Source organism: Mytilus edulis, chromosome 6 (assembly GCF_963676685.1).
Source record: "Mytilus edulis chromosome 6, xbMytEdul2.2, whole genome shotgun sequence".
Taxonomy (NCBI): domain Eukaryota; kingdom Metazoa; phylum Mollusca; class Bivalvia; order Mytilida; family Mytilidae; genus Mytilus; species Mytilus edulis.
The window spans coordinates 56,536,435-56,555,044 of NC_092349.1; the positions used below are offsets into that span (position 1 = coordinate 56,536,435).

Sequence of the window (18,610 nt, forward strand, 5' to 3'; positions counted from 1 at the left end):
TGGCAGTATTTAATGAGTTGCGAAATTATATCAAAGTGTCACATGGACCACAATACGAGACAACAATCTACATCAATGCTGACAGAAAACTAAATAATTATAGATTAGATTATCATTGATCATCTCACTTGAGCCCATATGGCAAAAGTGAGTATTTACCATAATAATCTGTACATTACTAGTTTACCTGATGATGATGTTGTAAATTTTATTAACAACTCGTGTGCCCTTAGTTTCTAGTGATATATTTTTATATCACTCTATTGTACTGAAAAAGGAATTTATCAGTCAGTATGATCAGAGGAAAACTTTGTAAAATAGCGATAAAATATTTTAGCATTAGCTACATCTATGTTGTCACAGAACACAATTAAACTTACCCATATATAAATTATCTTTATCTGGATCATCTAAAACTTCCACCAATCTGACAACATTAGGGTGATCCAACTTCTTCAGAATAGCGATCTCACGATACACTTTCTCTAGAGGTGTCACTGGTTTATTTACAGGTTTCCCATCACGTGATGGAGGGGGGCGTCCTAAAATGTACAAAGAATGCATTCAAATAGAATTCTTAAACATTAAAAACTTATGTCTTTATGTTTTTTCATTTCATCTGATATTGAAACGACATGATAAGTCCTTTAAAGAATATGAAATTATCTCAAAGAAACTTTTACAGTGTGTTGTACTACTTTTGGGACAAATTATATAAAAATTATAGAAAACTTCATCGGCTCTAACTCAAAATATGGACAATTTTATGTTTAGGGCGTCTTGAAATCTTTTGACAGCTTCCGAAGTGCTAATTTTAAACCTTTTCAGCTGGACCAAATCATATATACTTTCCTTTAAAAAAAATTTACAGTGTAATTTCACCCACCCCCCCCCCCCCCCCCCCCCCCCCCTACTTGCAATTTGAGGCATTAAACGTGGAGAAATAAATTTGGAAGGGGTATAAAAATTAATGGCAAGTAACCCACTGTCAACACTAGGGACTATATTTGTGAACAACGAAAATCAAGGGACGACAATTGTGGTCTCTGACCTAATAATCATTGGTTTCACAAAATCAATGTGAAACCAGTCTAATAGGTGCTTAGGGCATAGACCTAACAACCATTTCTTTTCAAATAATTTTAAAAAATATTCTTTTATTCCTGATTTTTTTCATGTGTTCTTGCTCTTATCCAATTTTTTTTAAACAAAACAAAAAGAAAATAGGAGGTCAATGACCCAAAGTTGTTTTGCCCTTAGATATAACTTCATCAGATTTCATATAATGATGTGAGAGTTCCATGTGAGAGTTCCTTTGTTCATATTTGTGCCTTGAAACTGACCAAATGAGGTCATTATTGCCATGAAACAACTAATTGTGAAATTTATACCCCTTCAATGTAAACTTACGGTAGAATCCAGCTTTCTTTATCAATCGTTTTTTGGAAAGTATTTTCATTGCCTGTAAATAGATAAAAAAAAATAATTCAATTATTTCAGTTACACTTTATAGAACTGCTAATCACTTTTCCTCCCAGCAAAATGAATATGGGAAATTCCTTTCATTTTTTTCTGTTAGTTTGTGTGTCTGCCCACTTTAGGGGCCAATGTATGAATAGTACCCCAATTTAGTAGTTGAAATCATTTTTCAAATATGAGGCATTGAAACAATAAAATTTGAGTCATCTTGATTACAGATCAATCCAGTCGGAAGGCATCTGGATAAAACCAATTAAAAATCCAGTCGGAAGGCATCTGGATAACACCAATTAACAAGAGTGCACACGCTGAAATGTCTCGCCTTCTATACTAATCATTGATATTATGTTGATAGTCCTAAGTATAAAGCTTAGCTTTATTACAACTGTCACATAAACTTAACATTAACCAAGATAACTAAACAAAGACCAATGAACCTTGAAAAACAGGTCCAGGTCAGATGAACCATGTCAGGCAGACAGGTACAGCTAACAATGCTTCTATACAACATATATAGTTGACACATTACTTATAGTTTAAGAAAAATAGACCAAAACACAAAAACTTAACACTGTGCAATGAACCGTGAAAATGTGGTCACGGTTAAATAAAACCTGCTCGACTGACATAAAGATCATAAAATATTTCCATACACCAAATATAGTTGACCTATGGCATATAGAATTAGATAAAAAGACCAAAACTCAAAAACTGAACTTTGACCACTGAACCATGAAAATGAGGTCAAGGTCACATGACATCTGCCCGCTAGACATGTACACTTAACAATCATTCCATACAACAAATATAGTAGACCTATTGCATATGGTATGAGAAAAACAGACCAAAACACAAAAATTTAACTATAACCACTGAACCATGAAAATGAGGTCAAGGTCAGATGACACCTGCCAGTTGGACATGTACACCTTACAGTCCTTCCATACACCGAATATACTAGCCCTATTGCTTATAGTATCTGAGATATGGACTTGACCACCAAAACTTAACCTTGTTCACTGATCCATGAAATGAGGTCGAGGTCAAGTGAAAACTGTCTGACAGACACGAGGACCTTGCAAGGTACGCACATATCAAATATAGTTATCCTATTACTTATAATAAGAGAGAATTCAACATTACAAAAAATTTGAACTTTTTTTTCAAGTGGTCACTGAACCATGAAAATGAGGTCAAGGACATTGGACATGTGACTGACGGAAACTTCGTAACATGAAGCAACTATATACAAAGTATGAAGCATCCAGGTCTTCCACCTTCTAAAATATAAAGCTTTTAAGAAGTGAGCTAACGCCGCCGCCGTAGCCGCCGCCGCCGCCGGATCACTATCCCTATGTCGAGCTTTCTGCAACAAAAGTTGCAGGCTCGACAAAAATCCAGTCGGAAGGCATCTGGATAAAACCAATTAAAAATCCAGTCGGAAGGCATCTGGATAAAACCAATTAAAAATCCAGTCGGAAGGCTTCTGCAGGATACAACCAATTAAAAAATAAATATTCATGTTGAAGAACCCTGGGTTGTGAGAAAAGTGGTAAACGTATTTTCGTTCAAAAACTGACATTACAAGAAATATACATGATGTCAATTTATAGTTAAAATACCAGTGATTTCAATTTCTAGGATGTATTGGTACATGAAACTTTTGAATGTACCTACTATGATGTTGATTCTAATTAATCAAAGCTCTCTGATTGTTTGCCAAACATTAAAAGATTTATGATAGACAAACATTTTCATAATTTTCAAAAGAGATTTTATTATATCCCAATGTTATGGAGTACATTAATACACAGGTCTAATACAAATAAGCATTACCATTATTTTAATCAATAACTCAACATTATGATGTAAAAGACATAAAAATTAATGCTTTGTTGAAATCTGTTTAATGGCCATGTTTGTTGTACTAAAATTTCTCTTTTATCCACCTTAATGTTCTGTTGAAATCTTTCTCTTTTTTTTAAACTGAAATCTGTCTTTTATCTACCTGAATGTAATGTTGATGATACTGTATTTATTATCAGTCAGGTTAAACAAGAAATATAGGATTACTTAATGTGTTAATCATTGCTGTTTCATGCAATAGAATCAATAGACAAGAAGGATTTTGGAAATAAATAACTCAGTCTTGATAATCACAACTAGAGGCTCTCAAGAGCCTGTGTCACTCACCTGTTACTGTATTTACTGATGTTGGCCATCTTGGTTGGTAGGCGGGGTCATTAGACACTTTTTAATTAGACACTTTTTAAAAATAGATACCCTAGTAATGATTGTGGCCAAGTTTGGTTAAATTGGCCCATAGTTTTAGAAAAGAAGATTTTTGTACAAGTTACAAAAATGACGAAAAGTTGTTCAATATTGACTATAAAGGATATAAGAATTGGTCTGGGTAACACCCAGAAAGGATGATTTTGCATCATTTATTCTATAGCTCTAAGCTTCTTGGGCCTTCAGTGCTTTCAAAACCCTTCAAAAAAAATATTGCCTCCCTCCGCTCGGCGAAACATGTTTACCAACACTTTTAAAAGAGCCTAGTTACTACTAAACTTTAATACTATGTATGCATGCAATACATGTATATGTAGTTTGGAATATAAAAGATTCATTTCTGAAGAAGATGATGATTGATTCTGATAAAATGATACATAACTTGACTATATACATGTATTATTTATAATAAACAAATAATTTAAAAATTTTACATATGTAACATAAGGGTACCCAAATTGCACCGAGTACCCAAATTGCACCTATTTAGAAAAAATAGCAACATAAATCTTACAATATTTCCTAGAGACTAAACAATTTGTATTTTTATGATTTTATACTATGCCCGTCTTTCAACATAGGTAAACATATATAGATATACACAAAACGTTCACAGTATTTATCAACAGATGGACTGTTTACTGAAAAAACAAAATGTACGAAAACGTCACCATGCGACGTCATCAAAACGTCATCTTTTCAAAATTAGCAAATACAATATATTATAAGTATCCATTTCGTAAAATATGAAGAATAAGCATGGACTAATATCCAATTGTTCAAACTATTTGAAGAAATTAAACAAAAGCTCGGTTATTAGACTTTTGACGATATGAATTTAAGCATGGATGCAATTTGGGTACTCCTCATTACAGAATCATGGATAGTTTGGAGGTTGATTCAAACCTATTTTTTTATGACTCAATATGGATTCAAAATTAAATTGGTGTACCTATACAATTAAGAAGGATAGGGCTACAAAATAAACACAGTATGGACATTTTTTTCTTGATCATAAAAAAACGTAGGTGAAAAAACTGTCAAAATACCTGCAATTTGGGTACCGTCACGTTATGTTTTCGAATATTATAAATATAGTTGAGAAAATGAATAATCAGTCCCTTGCTTTAATGAAAATGAAAAATCTTTCTTCAATAGTGCAGATAATAGATAATCTGTCCTCTAAGTTTACAAAAATAAATAACCGATCATCCTCTTACACAGCTACTTTTGCATAGGTACTATTTCTGTACCAAAAATGTGTAGTACTGGAAATCTACTTTTAATATTCAGTACTATTTTGTTACTTTAAAATTATTGTAATATTTAGGTACCTGTATTTTACAGCATTTGGTTTGTACTTGAAATTTAAGTACTACAGATTTTTTGGCTACACCGTTACATTTTCAGCATTTTGAAAGTTTGTCTATTTCAAATCTCTTAAAGTTATGATGTTCAAACATGGAATACTGAGATCATTGTTGGTATTATTTCTTTACCAATCAAATTGTGAGTTCATGATGGTCGTTTTGACTATTGTTAAATACTATCAACATCAATTAAGTTGGCCTTATTCACATAGCCCTTCTATAAACTTCAGTCATTAGAATTTCTAAAGAAATTTAAACTTAATATGAATTTGTTTTTTATATAAAGGTCATGTATACCACTAACATTTAGCATTGATATTGACATTTACTGATATACAATTTCAAATAACCTAGTTTAAAGACTGTAGTCAAAAGATGATGACATGAATCCAGGGTCAAATAATCCAATTGTTCCAAGTAATATGCATTGTTTCCAGGAGTGTGTTTAGTTGATAGGTACTTTTCTAATGATCTATATAAACGATAACAGGTTCTACAAAAACTATTGGACAAACAAATTTGAACTAGCCATGGTACAAATAACTTGACTTGGTTCTGGCTAAAATATATGGTGAGGGTATGTGAGTGAATTTTGCAGAAAAATTATCAATTTAAAACAAATTATGTTTTACACCAATATAAAGAATTCATACTTGACACTTTAAAAACCTTTTAAGGTCAAACCAGTCCAATATTTGATACAAAAATTAGTTACAAAGAAACATATATACTCAAACAATAATCCATTTGCACAAAAGACTGAATTAAAACCAGATAAATATTAGAAAATATTCTCAAAATCAATAAGAAACGTGGGCCTTAGTTCCGAAGACAACAGAGTATATTATGTTTATATCTCGGTATATAGGTTGAGTGGGTAAAAGCTACATTTGTTTGTTCATTTTTAGTGCAGTGCTAAAACCATATTAGATCTTTAATGTTTAAACAGAATTAATAAAAAGAAAGAAAATGAATGAATTTTGCATGAAGATTTCCAAGTCAATAATTCTATAAAATAAAAAGATAATATGATACCTGGTGATTCTGTTACTCATGTATCAAAAGAATTCAAGTGCTAAATTTTTAACATTGAACTGATATTTGCAAAAATGAGAGAACTGCAAAAAATGAAAAAAAAAACAACAGAAAAATAGGTGAAAAGCTGTTAAAGTTTTTATTACAAAATAGAAAATAGAAATATCAAAAGTTTGTTATTGCAATCAAAATAGGTTCCATACATGTATGGCAAATGACATTTCTAGTCTCATGGCTTTGCAGTGAGTGAGTGTGGTTTTAAACTGAGTTACATCTGATAAACACTTAGACTTCAGTGAAAATTAATTTAACAGTTTGGTTCCGCTATTGCCATACATTACCAGGTATTCATGAAGGTAATTAACAGTTATACTTTTAGTGCAAAAGCATTGAAAAGTAATCTTAAGGATGTTTGTGTCTTAAATTTACAAAACAGTACAAACAAGTTTATGATTCCCTTATCATATGAATGCCTATATCCAAATGCAAAGTATTTTCTCATATTTAAATGCTTGGGTATGATATCCTGAAACCTTGACATTGAAATTTAATAATATTTTCCATGCCTGTATCATGTGTATCCAAATGTGAAGTATTTACTCATATTTTTAAGTTGATGTTATCTTGTAACCTTGACCTTTGACCTTGAAATTTAATAATATTTTCCACATTGTCTGAGAATAAGATACAAATCTGTTATATGACTTGTCTAGTGTATCTTCTACCATTGGTCACATTGAGACCTTGAATTTTGACCTTTCTGACATTCAAATAGAAAAAGGATTAAATTAAACAATTTTAAAGATCTTTTCAAGATTAAAAGTTAGTTTGATGTGTGATGAATTTAATATAGAAGCCAGGAATTCTCTAGTGCCAATATGCAGTAATTTCCAAAGTTTTGACCTACTGAACCTTGTTGAGGCCTGATGGTGATTTTGAAGGAGACAGGATATCTAAATTGCATTCAAAATTTAAACTCCTAAGTTCGTTGTGATTTTGACCTAGAAATTAATTAAGGACTCCTTATGGTAAAAAAATGACAGAGTTTGAGTTTAGGTGCAAAAATGCTGCTTATAATGTTGTAGTTGCACAGACAGATTGATGAAAAACACTTAACAAAAAGAAAAGACCTATTTTATTTGTATTTAGGCCAAGGCTCCAGACAAAACACCATTAATTTAATGGGCTACATTACACTTCACAATTTACAATACCATAGTTTATATCAAACATTAAATATGCAATTAAGATAAGAATATGACACTGATAATTTTTATGTGGTATATAACATTGCAGCATCTACAACCTGAGTCAACGATCTGTATGCAAGGTAATTTTTATTGAAAACCAACATGGTCTGAAAAATGTAATATTATTCCTTTTAACATAACCTAGATGATATCAAAAGTGGTTTGCCATCTGAGGTTCAGGAGCTATAAATCCTTTTATGTATATTATCGACACTAAATTTCAAAACTACTATAAAGATTTATGATATATTTCATAAAAAGAATTTAAAGAGAACTTTTAATACAAATGCTTACATCCACATCATTTAAACTCTGAAGGACAGTGAAATGTTGAAACATATTTCATTATATTTCATATACATATTATACAGTTAAATCACTAAAAGTCCTCTATGATTATTGAAACAAGAGGCTGTCACAACGACAGCAAACCGGATTTATTAATATTTATTTGTGTCCTGGCAATATCACAAGAACCATTACTGATGAATGGTGAAAGTGAAAATCGTCAATATCAAATTTGACCTCCATTTTGTCATCAGTATCAACATATTAAAATTTGAAAAGCTTAGATTGATGGTTCATGAGTGAATGCAACAACGTGAATGGAAACGCCATTTTACAATCTTTCAAGAATCATAACGCCTGAACAGTAAAAGTCAAAATCGTCATTATTGAACTTGACCTCTATTTTGTCATCAGTAACAACATATAAAAATTTCAAAAGCTTTGGTTGAATGGTTCATGAGAAAATGCACGGACACGACTGGAAACACTATTTTTCAATCTTTCAAGAACCATAACTCCTGAACGGTAAAAGTCAAAATCGCCATTATTGAACTTGACCTTCATTTAGTTGTCAGTAACAACATATTAAAATTTTATAAGCTTTGGCTGAACGGTTCATGAGTTAATGCACGGACAACTTTTGATTGCCGCCCGCCCGACCGGCCGCCCGCCCGCTTGCGTACATCCCCAAATCAATAACCGACATTTTTGTCACAAAAATCCGGTTAAAAATTCAGACAAATTCTGATTTTCATGAGAAATCAAATCTTTTATAAAATAATAAGCATATACCACTTTTAAATTTTTCTATATCTACTACTTACATAATGAACATCATCTTTTTCGTTGTATGCTAATTTGACAATTCCATAGGAACCCTGTTAAAATAAAAGAATTCAGATAATTATAATCAGTAGTTATTTTAAACTTTGTCATCTCAAATGATAAAAGTCTGGCTTCTTTGAGGCAAAAAATAAATGTTAATGACCTCTATAATATGAGGTGCACCTCATTTTGTAGGGTTTCAAAGATCTTGGTTTAGAACTGTATCAATTCAATTACTTATGGCCTACTGACCTAAATACCAATTGCTAGGTTTATAAGCACAGTATACAGTTTATTTCTTGACCTTTAAGAGAAGGAAGAAGAACTACAATGGCACTTATTATCTACAAGTTTTAATGATATTTTATTGTTTGTGTCTACATAACTATGGTATCATTAAAGTTTTCTTGATGAATATTAAAGCTTTGTGAATCGACATTAAAGAATGATCCATTAATCTGAAAAGCCTGCAGGAATATGAAATGTAGTCTGCTATGATTAAAAATGAGATCAATCCAGGTGAAATATAAATTTCAGTGCATGTTCATCTTGAAATCAACAGTTATAAAACAAGGAGTAGCTAGATCTATCATTCTCAAGTAGATTAAAAATGTACTTTTAGATGGCATTGGAGACGGCAGTCATGAAAGACTAATCAGAAAAAACATCAGAAGCACATGTCCATGTAACTGGAGTTGACCATCTGGCAAAAATAGAACAATGACATTTAAAATATTTAACCAAAAACTATGATAAATGCATGTAGTGTTTATTTACTAAATCCTCCCAAGGTTCTATCAGTTCAAGTTGTATTATCATAGGCTATGTCGTGAAATGTTCTCGACTCTTAATGGAGCTCAACCAAAGATAGTTCTGCCAAACTTTTTGGCTTAGCAGTGCATTACAACCAAATATGTCTATAACATGGACTTAAGGTAGACATGATAATTTAGGATATATATCGGTACATGTATAAGCTATAAGTGGGGTAGGGAGGCAGGGAAGATTTTTTTAATTTGGCCTTAAACTCATGAAATATATTTATCATAAAGATAAGGAATGCAGATCATTATGAAACTGTAGTAAAATTAAATTTCTATCACTGATTGAATATTCAATGGTGTATTTTTTAGGTCTAATCTGATAAATCTGGGAATTCTGCTTTAACCCGACAATTAAGCTTGTAATATAGGTCAGACATTCATCTGTTGTTTCACAATTTGTAGGTTTTCTGATGTTTCACGTTTTGTTATGTATTCTTATGTTTCACATTTTGTGGGTTTTCTGATTTTTCACAATTTGTTGTGTATATTCTTATGTTTCACAATTTGTAGGTTTTCTGATGTTTCACATTTTGTTATGTATATTCTTATGTTTCACAATTTGTAGGTTTTCTGATGTTTCACATTTTGTTATGTATATTCTTATGTTTCACAATTTGTGGGTTTTCTGATGTTTCAAATTTTGTTATGTATATTCTTATGTTTCACAATTTGTGGGTTTTCTGATGTTTCACATTTTGTTATGTATTCTGATGTTTCACATTTTGTTATGTATTCTGATGTTTCACATTTTGTTATGTATATTCTTATGTTTCACAATTTGTGGGTTTTCTGATGTTTCACATTTTGCTATGTATTCTTATGTTTCACATTTTGTGGGTTTTCTGATGTTTCACATTTTGTTATGTATTCTTATGTTTCACATTTTGTGGGTTTTCTGATGTTTCACATTTTGTTATGTATTCTTATGTTTCACATTTTGTTATGTATTCTTATGCTTCACATTTTGTTATGTATCTGTGTATTCTTATGTTTCACATTTTGTGGGTTTTCTGATGTTTCACATTTTGTTATGTATTCTTATGTTTCACATTTTGTTATGTATTCTTATGCTTCACATTTTGTTATGAATTCGGATGTTTCACATTTTGTATAAACTATATTTTGATGTGTTAACTTAATTATTTATTGATTACTGTTGCCTCATGTCCAACATTGCATGATTCCTGCATTTTCATGACAACAGCAAGTAAAACATGAATTGAACAAATAGATATGAAATATCTATCACTGGACATGAAAAAGCCCCCAAAAAGTCAAAATTCTAATTTCACAATGTAAGTTTTCAATTTTGTGAATTCTATTCTTTCCAAAATTTTCTCAATAATTAAATACATTGCACTTTAATTAATCTATTCAAAACATCCTATGATTTGCATTACACAAATGAACCCAAAAACTGTAAAATTAAAAAAAAAATGCTTTATATAATAATTACAATGCCATGTTTGATAACCTTTATATATACAGAGGTAAATTTCTATGCGTGACTCGTAATTCAAGATTACTCAACATGATTACTTTTTACAGGTTTAATGAAAATATGACCTGACATCTGACTTTAGAAAATGAAACAAAAAACAGCCTACTGAAGCCTATTGAATTTAGCATTAAAGATCATCATAACAATTAAGTAAAAGTTTGTATTTTCAAATATCATTAAAGTTCTTTAAAAAGATCAGCTTTAAAATGTATAAATATTCCCACGGAAGAATGTTACATTGATTTGCATGTGTTTATTTACAGCTTTCATTCAGAAATGCCCACTCATTAGATATAAATCCACTTACTGTAATATAAAAAAAAAAAAAATATCAAATTAATTCTAACAAAATTTTCCTTTTATTTTCAGGGGATAGTTGCTGCTTTTTTAAGGTGGGTTAACACAGCATCAAACAATTTTAATTTTATTTTTGGCCTTATGAGAAAGATGGAAGTCATTATAACCTGTGTTCTAAAAAAAAATTTAAGACCAACCTACATTATTTATAATACCCTTTGGTCTTGAAATTAAAAATATATTGCTATAATTCCAATTGTGTAAGATTAGCTTAGCTAAATACCATGTACTGCAAAACCTTTGATCTTCTAATTACATAAAATTGCAGTTTCCAATAAATCTTATAACAATGCCTCTTACCCTTTAATCTTGTCAATATATAAGTAACATGAACTTTTATGGAAGACATATATATAACTATGCAAAATCTTATGATGTAATGTGGCCTTAATGATTCCACTGATAACGTTTTTATGGTAAATTTGTATTTCTCAAAAAAATGTGTTATGGGTAAACCAAGTTAATGCCTGCACTTAATTTTATGATAATCTTTTGTAGGTGTTTTTGTTGCAAGTGTTACTATCTCATTTAGCTAAATTACCTTGCTTTTTTCAAATATTTTAAATATATTACCTTTCCTATTTCATTCTTTAGTTGATACTGATTTAGTTGTGTGTAACCATCATTGTCAGTGACGGACACACGTCTGGTCTCCATCGTTGGCTGTCGTCTTAACCTTGGCGAAGATGAAGGGGATCCAAAGGGGGAAAGCCTACCTACACGGGGATGATCTACAGACTGGCTATATACAATTTTTGGAGCATGTCTTGGAGAATATTGTAATCTATTTATAGACTGGTTGTCATCAGAGGAGTTGTCTTGATTTGATTCGTCGAGTTGAAGAGGCACAATGAGGTGATCGACACAAGGCTCATATTGTATAGTTTCAGAATTACAACTAACGTTAGAATTCTGTTTAACTAACGGAGGTTTGGATAATTTTACAACAGCACCATTCCCACAGTTTTTTCTATGTTTATAGTCTTGTACAATATCTGAATCGTTATTTTTATTTTTATAGGAACTAGAATCAGCGATTGAGTTCCGATGATGACGATTTTCTTTCTGTAACTTTCTGTCATGTAATGTCACATGTGTTTCTGTCTGCTTGCCCAAAATATCCTCCTGGTCTCTTTGGCATCTCCTGAAATAAGAAAAAAAAACAAAATTTTTAATGTAAAAATAGTTTGAAATAGTCGCTTAAAAATCATAATTCAAAATGTAAACATCTGAGCAGGCTCAAGGCTTTCATATCTGTCTATAACATTGGGCAATCAGACAATCAGGCTTTTCTTAACATGTGTATAACTACGTCGAGGCATGTTGTTTGCCATGTTATTATTGTAGTTCCTTTAATCCTTTATATGTATCATTGGAAAAGTATTTAGCAGAGGTACATTCTTAATGAACAGCAAGTATATTACTTGAAACAATTTCTATTTGATTGTTTGACCTATTTTTGATTTGTTAATTATTCAACGCTCAAGGATCATTTTAGTGCAATTCAATCATGGTTTTATTCAATTGAAACATTTCTACAATACATCTTGACCTAGTCTCTAAACCAGGTTATTTTGATTTTAAAAATCATTAAATGTCAATGTCAATGTCAAGGCTGAATGCGAATCTAATGACCTTTATAAAAAAAGAAAAAAATTACACTAAGATTAACTGTCTGTAGAAATTTTAATAAAATGAAGTTTATAGAAGAGATATATACCAAGAGGATTTTATTGGGCAATCAGATAAAAAAAAATTCACAGAATAAGTTGAAGGTCAATAATCCATTTGTGATTTATTATACTGTAGATTCTTTTTATTTGTAGATATGAATTGTCCAGTATTAAAAGATCTTTTGCCTTGTTGTGAATTTTGATTTTGCAGGGTTTTTTTTGCCATAAATCGATCTGCATATGCAACTCAATGAAATTTGATATCAAACGAATTATGAATCCACACTGGTTTTCATTTTACTTCATATATTTGTCGTTTATTTTCTAAACAATTAAAAAAATGTATGTTTGTATTCCTTCTCATGTATATATATAAAGCTTGTATTTCTAATATATAATATTTTTCTTGAAAAATGACCCCAGAAAATATCTATCCCAACATTTATATTATTATAACTCAAATTACATTTAACTAACACTCAATACGTTAATTTGAATATTTATTAAATTATTGGATTATCTTCTGCTTTCAAGCTACCTTGAACAGGAGTCGTCAAAGATAAACATGAAACAGCACCATATATCTGTGTAACTTAATATTCTTGGAGCATATTTTGCACATGACAATTGTTGAAGTCCAAATTGTCCATCACCACTGGTCACTATAGTGAAAATTACTATAATAAACAGGCTAACCAAATTAACTACTGTTAACACCCTCTGTTTTATGCCAATAAAATAAACATGGAAAAAATATACTCCTAGCCTATTTTAAAAGTAACTTGGGAATGTCTTAGGAAATTGAAAGCATTCTTTGCTGGTGTAAAAATGTCTCAAATCTAACTCAAATATTATATATTATTGGAGTCTTATTATTAGTACCACTCAAGGATTTTTGAAAGGAGGCTTACGTCCAGAAAAGGATCTATTATAAGATATAAAAAACACTTTTGTACAAATTAGGCTTGAAAATCAAATAAATTGGGAGAAATTGAAATAATTTTTTATGGTAGTCAAAGAATGGATAGTTATACATGATATAGGAAGATGTGGTATGAGTGCCAATGAGACAACTCTCCATCCAATTCACAACTTCAACATGGAGCCTTGACGAGACACTGAACAACAAGCTATAAAGGGCCCCAAAGAATAGATAGATATAGGAAGATGTACGTGGTGTGAGTGCCAATGAGACAACTCTCCATCCAAATCTATACTATTAAACGAGAAGACCTCATTTTGTGTGTCGCTTCTCTTCCTTCTACAATAAATCAATCATCATGCCTCTGTGTCCTATAGGTAACATGCACAGTCGCATTTGTCATCCATTCTTACGATTATTCAGATTGAGTTATTTTGGGAGAAAAACGACAAAAAAGGAGTCCGGATATGATTCCGTCATCAGACTGACTTTTAGTCATAGATAAGACTTCCGGTTTAAAACATGCAATACAACCAATTGTATGATAGATTTTTAATGAAAAATGAATAAGCCAATCAGAGCGTTCTCCATACCATGGTGTTTAGATCGCAAGGCCCACAACTATTATACCTCCTTATAGAGGATAATTATTTTTCGCGTTTATCTACATGACTACGATTATACTACTTTAATATATAGTCTAAAAGACTCTCTGTATTCTGTCTACTGTTTTCTTTGCAATGTTTACTATTTAAGGGGTCATACCAGTTGCATATATATTAAAATAAGTAAAACATGTAACACAAGTACAACCAATTGTATGATAGATAACAAAAATGAAAAAAATAAGCCATTCAGAGCGTTCTTCATATCATGGTGTTTAGATCGCAAGAATTACAACTATTATACCTCCTAAGAGAGGATAATTATTTTTCGCGTTTATCTTCATGTAAACTACAATTATACTACTTTAATATATAGAGACTCTCTGTATTCTGTCAGGGACTTTCTATGTTAGTATAGCAAGTCCCTGATTCTGTCTACTGTTTTCTTTGAAATATTTACTATTTAAGGGGTCATACCACTTGCATAAATAAGTAAAACATGCTCAACTTAATCTTAAACTACCTCGACCAAAAACTTTAACCTGAAGCGGGACAGACGGACGGACGGACGAACGAACGAACGAACGAACACACGAAAGCACAGACTAGAAAACATAATGCCCATAAATAGGGCATACAAATTTATTGTTGAAAGGGAAAATAGAGATTTGGCAAAAATGAAAGTAAGGTAGAGATTAGAGGAAGGCAGGACCTTTTTGGGGGCGTCGTGATCGGGGGTTTTTAAGCTCCTGATTTTGGGATTGATCCTTAATTACGTGATCCGGGAATATATTTTTCGATTTCGGGATTTCGGGATATGAAGTTTCTTTAAATTCTGTATCTCGGGATTTCATGGTTTAAAGCCCGGGATTTCGGGATCAGGACCCCTCCGACCACCCCTCAAAGTAGCCTTAGTCGGTCTTGGTCATTTATACAAGATTCATATCCTACCATTGGCATGTTAATAAGGCTCCCAACAGAAAAAGATTCTAGAAGCATATCTTATTAGACTAATAATGGTCTATATATAAGCAGTTACATTTATTTCATGTTTGAAACGGTGCAAATTCTTAATTTGATTTGACTTTTACCAAAAGAAGCATTGTAGCAAAGGAGAAGAATAATTGTGGTCCGAGGCCAGACACACAAAATAATTGAATTTAACAGAAAGGAAACAAATATCGGACTTTGGAAAAAGGGAAAGAGCTTTTCATACCTTTTATGAAATTCTCCATAATAATATCTTTGACAAAAAATCATCCTACAATAGTTCACAAGCTGTAAATGCCCGCGATTTCGCGGGTGTGTTCTAGTAACAATTTAAAAAAAAAAAAAAGTAAACCATTATAGGTCAATGTACGGCCTTCAACACGGAGCCTTGGCTCACACCGAACAACAAGCTATAAAGTCCCCAAAATTACTAGTGTAAAACCATTCAAACGGGAAAACCAACGGTATAAATAGAGTCTTAATTTAGCACTCTACTCCATATCCTAGATACGCGTAACTGTATAAAACATTGTAAAATACTTGTGACTAATAATCATCTCTTGAGTTCTAAGAAATGTACTTCATTTATGAGATCTGTGAAAAATGGAAATTGAAAATTCATATTTTAATTAAATTTAAGACAATCTAGAGACTTCTCACTTACGGACTATTAACAGACATGATCAAAACACTTCACTCCTTAATGAACGTCAATCGTCAATATAAAATACAATATAATGTGCATGACATTTTATCAGGAAATGACTATTAATATTACACCTAATCTAAAAATACGTTCTTACACAAGGAAAAAATTAAGAAAAAGGAAGTTAAAAAGAAGCTTTTTACAATAAAGAGGTTCACTAGGGGATTCATCAACATGAAACCTTTCAAAACTTGTAAGATACAAAAACTCTTAGTATTTTACCTGTGTATCTTTCTTATTGTTACTTATTATATCATGTATATGTCATACCTCATTTCATGAACCATGAAAATGAATTCAATGGGGTCATGAAGTTGTCTTGGTAGGGAAATAATCTGTTATTAATTGAATTTATAGCAAAAGGTATATATTGACTATATTTATATCAAGAGAGATTTTTAGGAAATGGTTAGAAAAAAAGCACACACCAAATAATCCATGATATTATCTTGAACTCTGTGTAAATCCAGGAAATCATATCTTTTTAAATTTTAGTAGACTCTTAGGAATGAACCTGTCTGACTAAATAATCAGTCTGCACAGAAAACTTTTTCATCTTCTAGTCCGGAAACTAAATATTAAAATTTGTCCTTATATGACTATATTAAATTTTGAAAATTTTCACTAGTCTGAATCAATATTTACTAGTCTGGGGCATTGGACTAGTAGCTAACCATGCAGACTGCTTAATGACTTCAGTTTTATTTTGATAAAGTATAATTAAAAATATTTTAGAACTAAAATGACAAAAAGAAAGCGCAAAAAAAGATGCCATTAATAGTCTGGAAGTTACCTACCCTCCTGTAATTTATGACAATTTAATGCTGAACTCTTTCTATACATTAAGATTAAATTCTTAACACCGGCAACTTGGGAATATCAATCAAACTTGTATTTGAATAGAACCCTGAGACAAAACTTCAAGAAAATAATTTCTTCAAAAAAAAAAATTAGGTGTTGAAATACATGTAGCTCAATATAATCAAGAATTCAGTGCAAGCCAATAGATTCAAATTGTACTTCTATCATTAATGAAGCTGTTACTCTGAAGTACCAGTAACCAGCAATAACTATCAAACTATGATCGTTAATCCTAGAAATGAGTGAATAAAAAACATGTAAATCTTTCTCTTATAACTACCAAAACTCATTTCCTTCCTAATAACTGACGAAATAAAAATCCAATCATACTGATTTCATATTCAATGTTCTCATTACCACGCCAAACTCATGCACATGGCGGCAAATCATACCAACTATAAGTTATAAAACATTTATGTGATCTGCTAATTCCGAGTTGTTTATACCCTTGGTTATTTCGCCAATTATGGGTAAAGAAGTCATCGACAGCTAATTTACTGGAGAATGATTCCAATGATGAGATTGAAAAAGTTAATTATTAACAACATAAAATAGGTCAAACACTGATGTGTTATATATATAGTCAACAATTTACATCATCAATGAGCATGGCTAGTCACTACTGTAAGACTAATTAAATGTTTCAATTAAAGAAACAATAGTGTTAGTCAGTTTTTTCAGAAGCGGCCGGGCCGGTTAATTCAATTAAAAAACAAGGAATTATTTGAATCTGGAATAATTTTGAATTCTGGAAAATTAGTTAGTTCATACTGAAATGATAGCGAGCGTAAAATTAACCTTAGCCATGCGTGCATGGCTAACCCTATTTAGTTGGGTTAGTTTTCATCCTACATTTCTAATCAATTTTCCAGAATTCAAAATTATTCCAGATTCAAATTATCCTTGTTTAAAGTGAAATAGCCTATTTTTTCACTTTATTAGGTGTTGAATATCAAAACTCTGATTTGAAAGGGATTAATTATTTTGTAATTTTGTATTTTGCTTTCACACATTAAAATTAAAATTTGTTTGTGCAGAGGTCAACATTTGGATTGTTTGGGACGACATCAAAAAATCGATGAAGGATAAAAAACTTAATTCAAATAGTTTGGGGGTAGGGGGGTCAAATTGCTGCAAGTTTTGTATAAATTGACATCGATTTTACATATATCCTTATTGGGCAATCAATTTTTTCCAAATTAAGTTAAGAGGGGGTCAGTGAAAAAACTATATGAATTAAGTTTTTTAACCTTCATTGAAATTTTGATGTCGTCCCTTATATATATGTTGCACACTGTGAATTATGAGGCAGACAAGACATTTTATCAAACAATAAGAAAAGTTACAGAATAGGTATAAACACTGTGCTCTCCCCAGGCCATTTTAGGGCTGCAGTATTCAGCGCTATTGTATAAATATATATATATATAAGAGTGATATACCATAAAAGATTAAGTCAGAGTCAGGGACTTATTATATGTCATGAATTGTCATAATTAAAGCCACCTAGTTGATTAATTTAATTCTGTAAAGATGATGATCAGATTTATAAATTCACCTAGTGAGCACGATCCATGTGTATTTGGTTGATTCCCTTAATTGTTCCCCCTTTAAGATTAGTATAAATCTGGC

General features: G+C 31.2%; 1 protein-coding gene across 6 annotated transcripts in view; it reads right to left on the reverse strand.

The window, feature by feature from the left end:
* The window catches only part of LOC139527933 (calcium/calmodulin-dependent protein kinase kinase 2-like), an 83,926-nt gene that overhangs the window by 17,917 nt on the left and 47,399 nt on the right, over positions 1-18,610 (reverse strand). For 5 of the 6 annotated variants that reach the window (XM_071323617.1, XM_071323623.1, XM_071323619.1 and 2 more), the window contains 4 exons: positions 11,795-12,365; positions 8,539-8,592; positions 1,411-1,462; positions 381-542 (listed from right to left, as the gene is read on the reverse strand). In XM_071323617.1, coding sequence (XP_071179718.1) covers positions 381-542; positions 1,411-1,462; positions 8,539-8,592; positions 11,795-12,365 — 839 coding nt within the window. Of the gene's footprint in view, positions 1-380; positions 543-1,410; positions 1,463-8,538; positions 8,593-11,794; positions 12,366-16,075; positions 16,222-18,610 lie in introns of those variants that run through there. The other variant, XM_071323621.1, reaches the window with a different exon arrangement.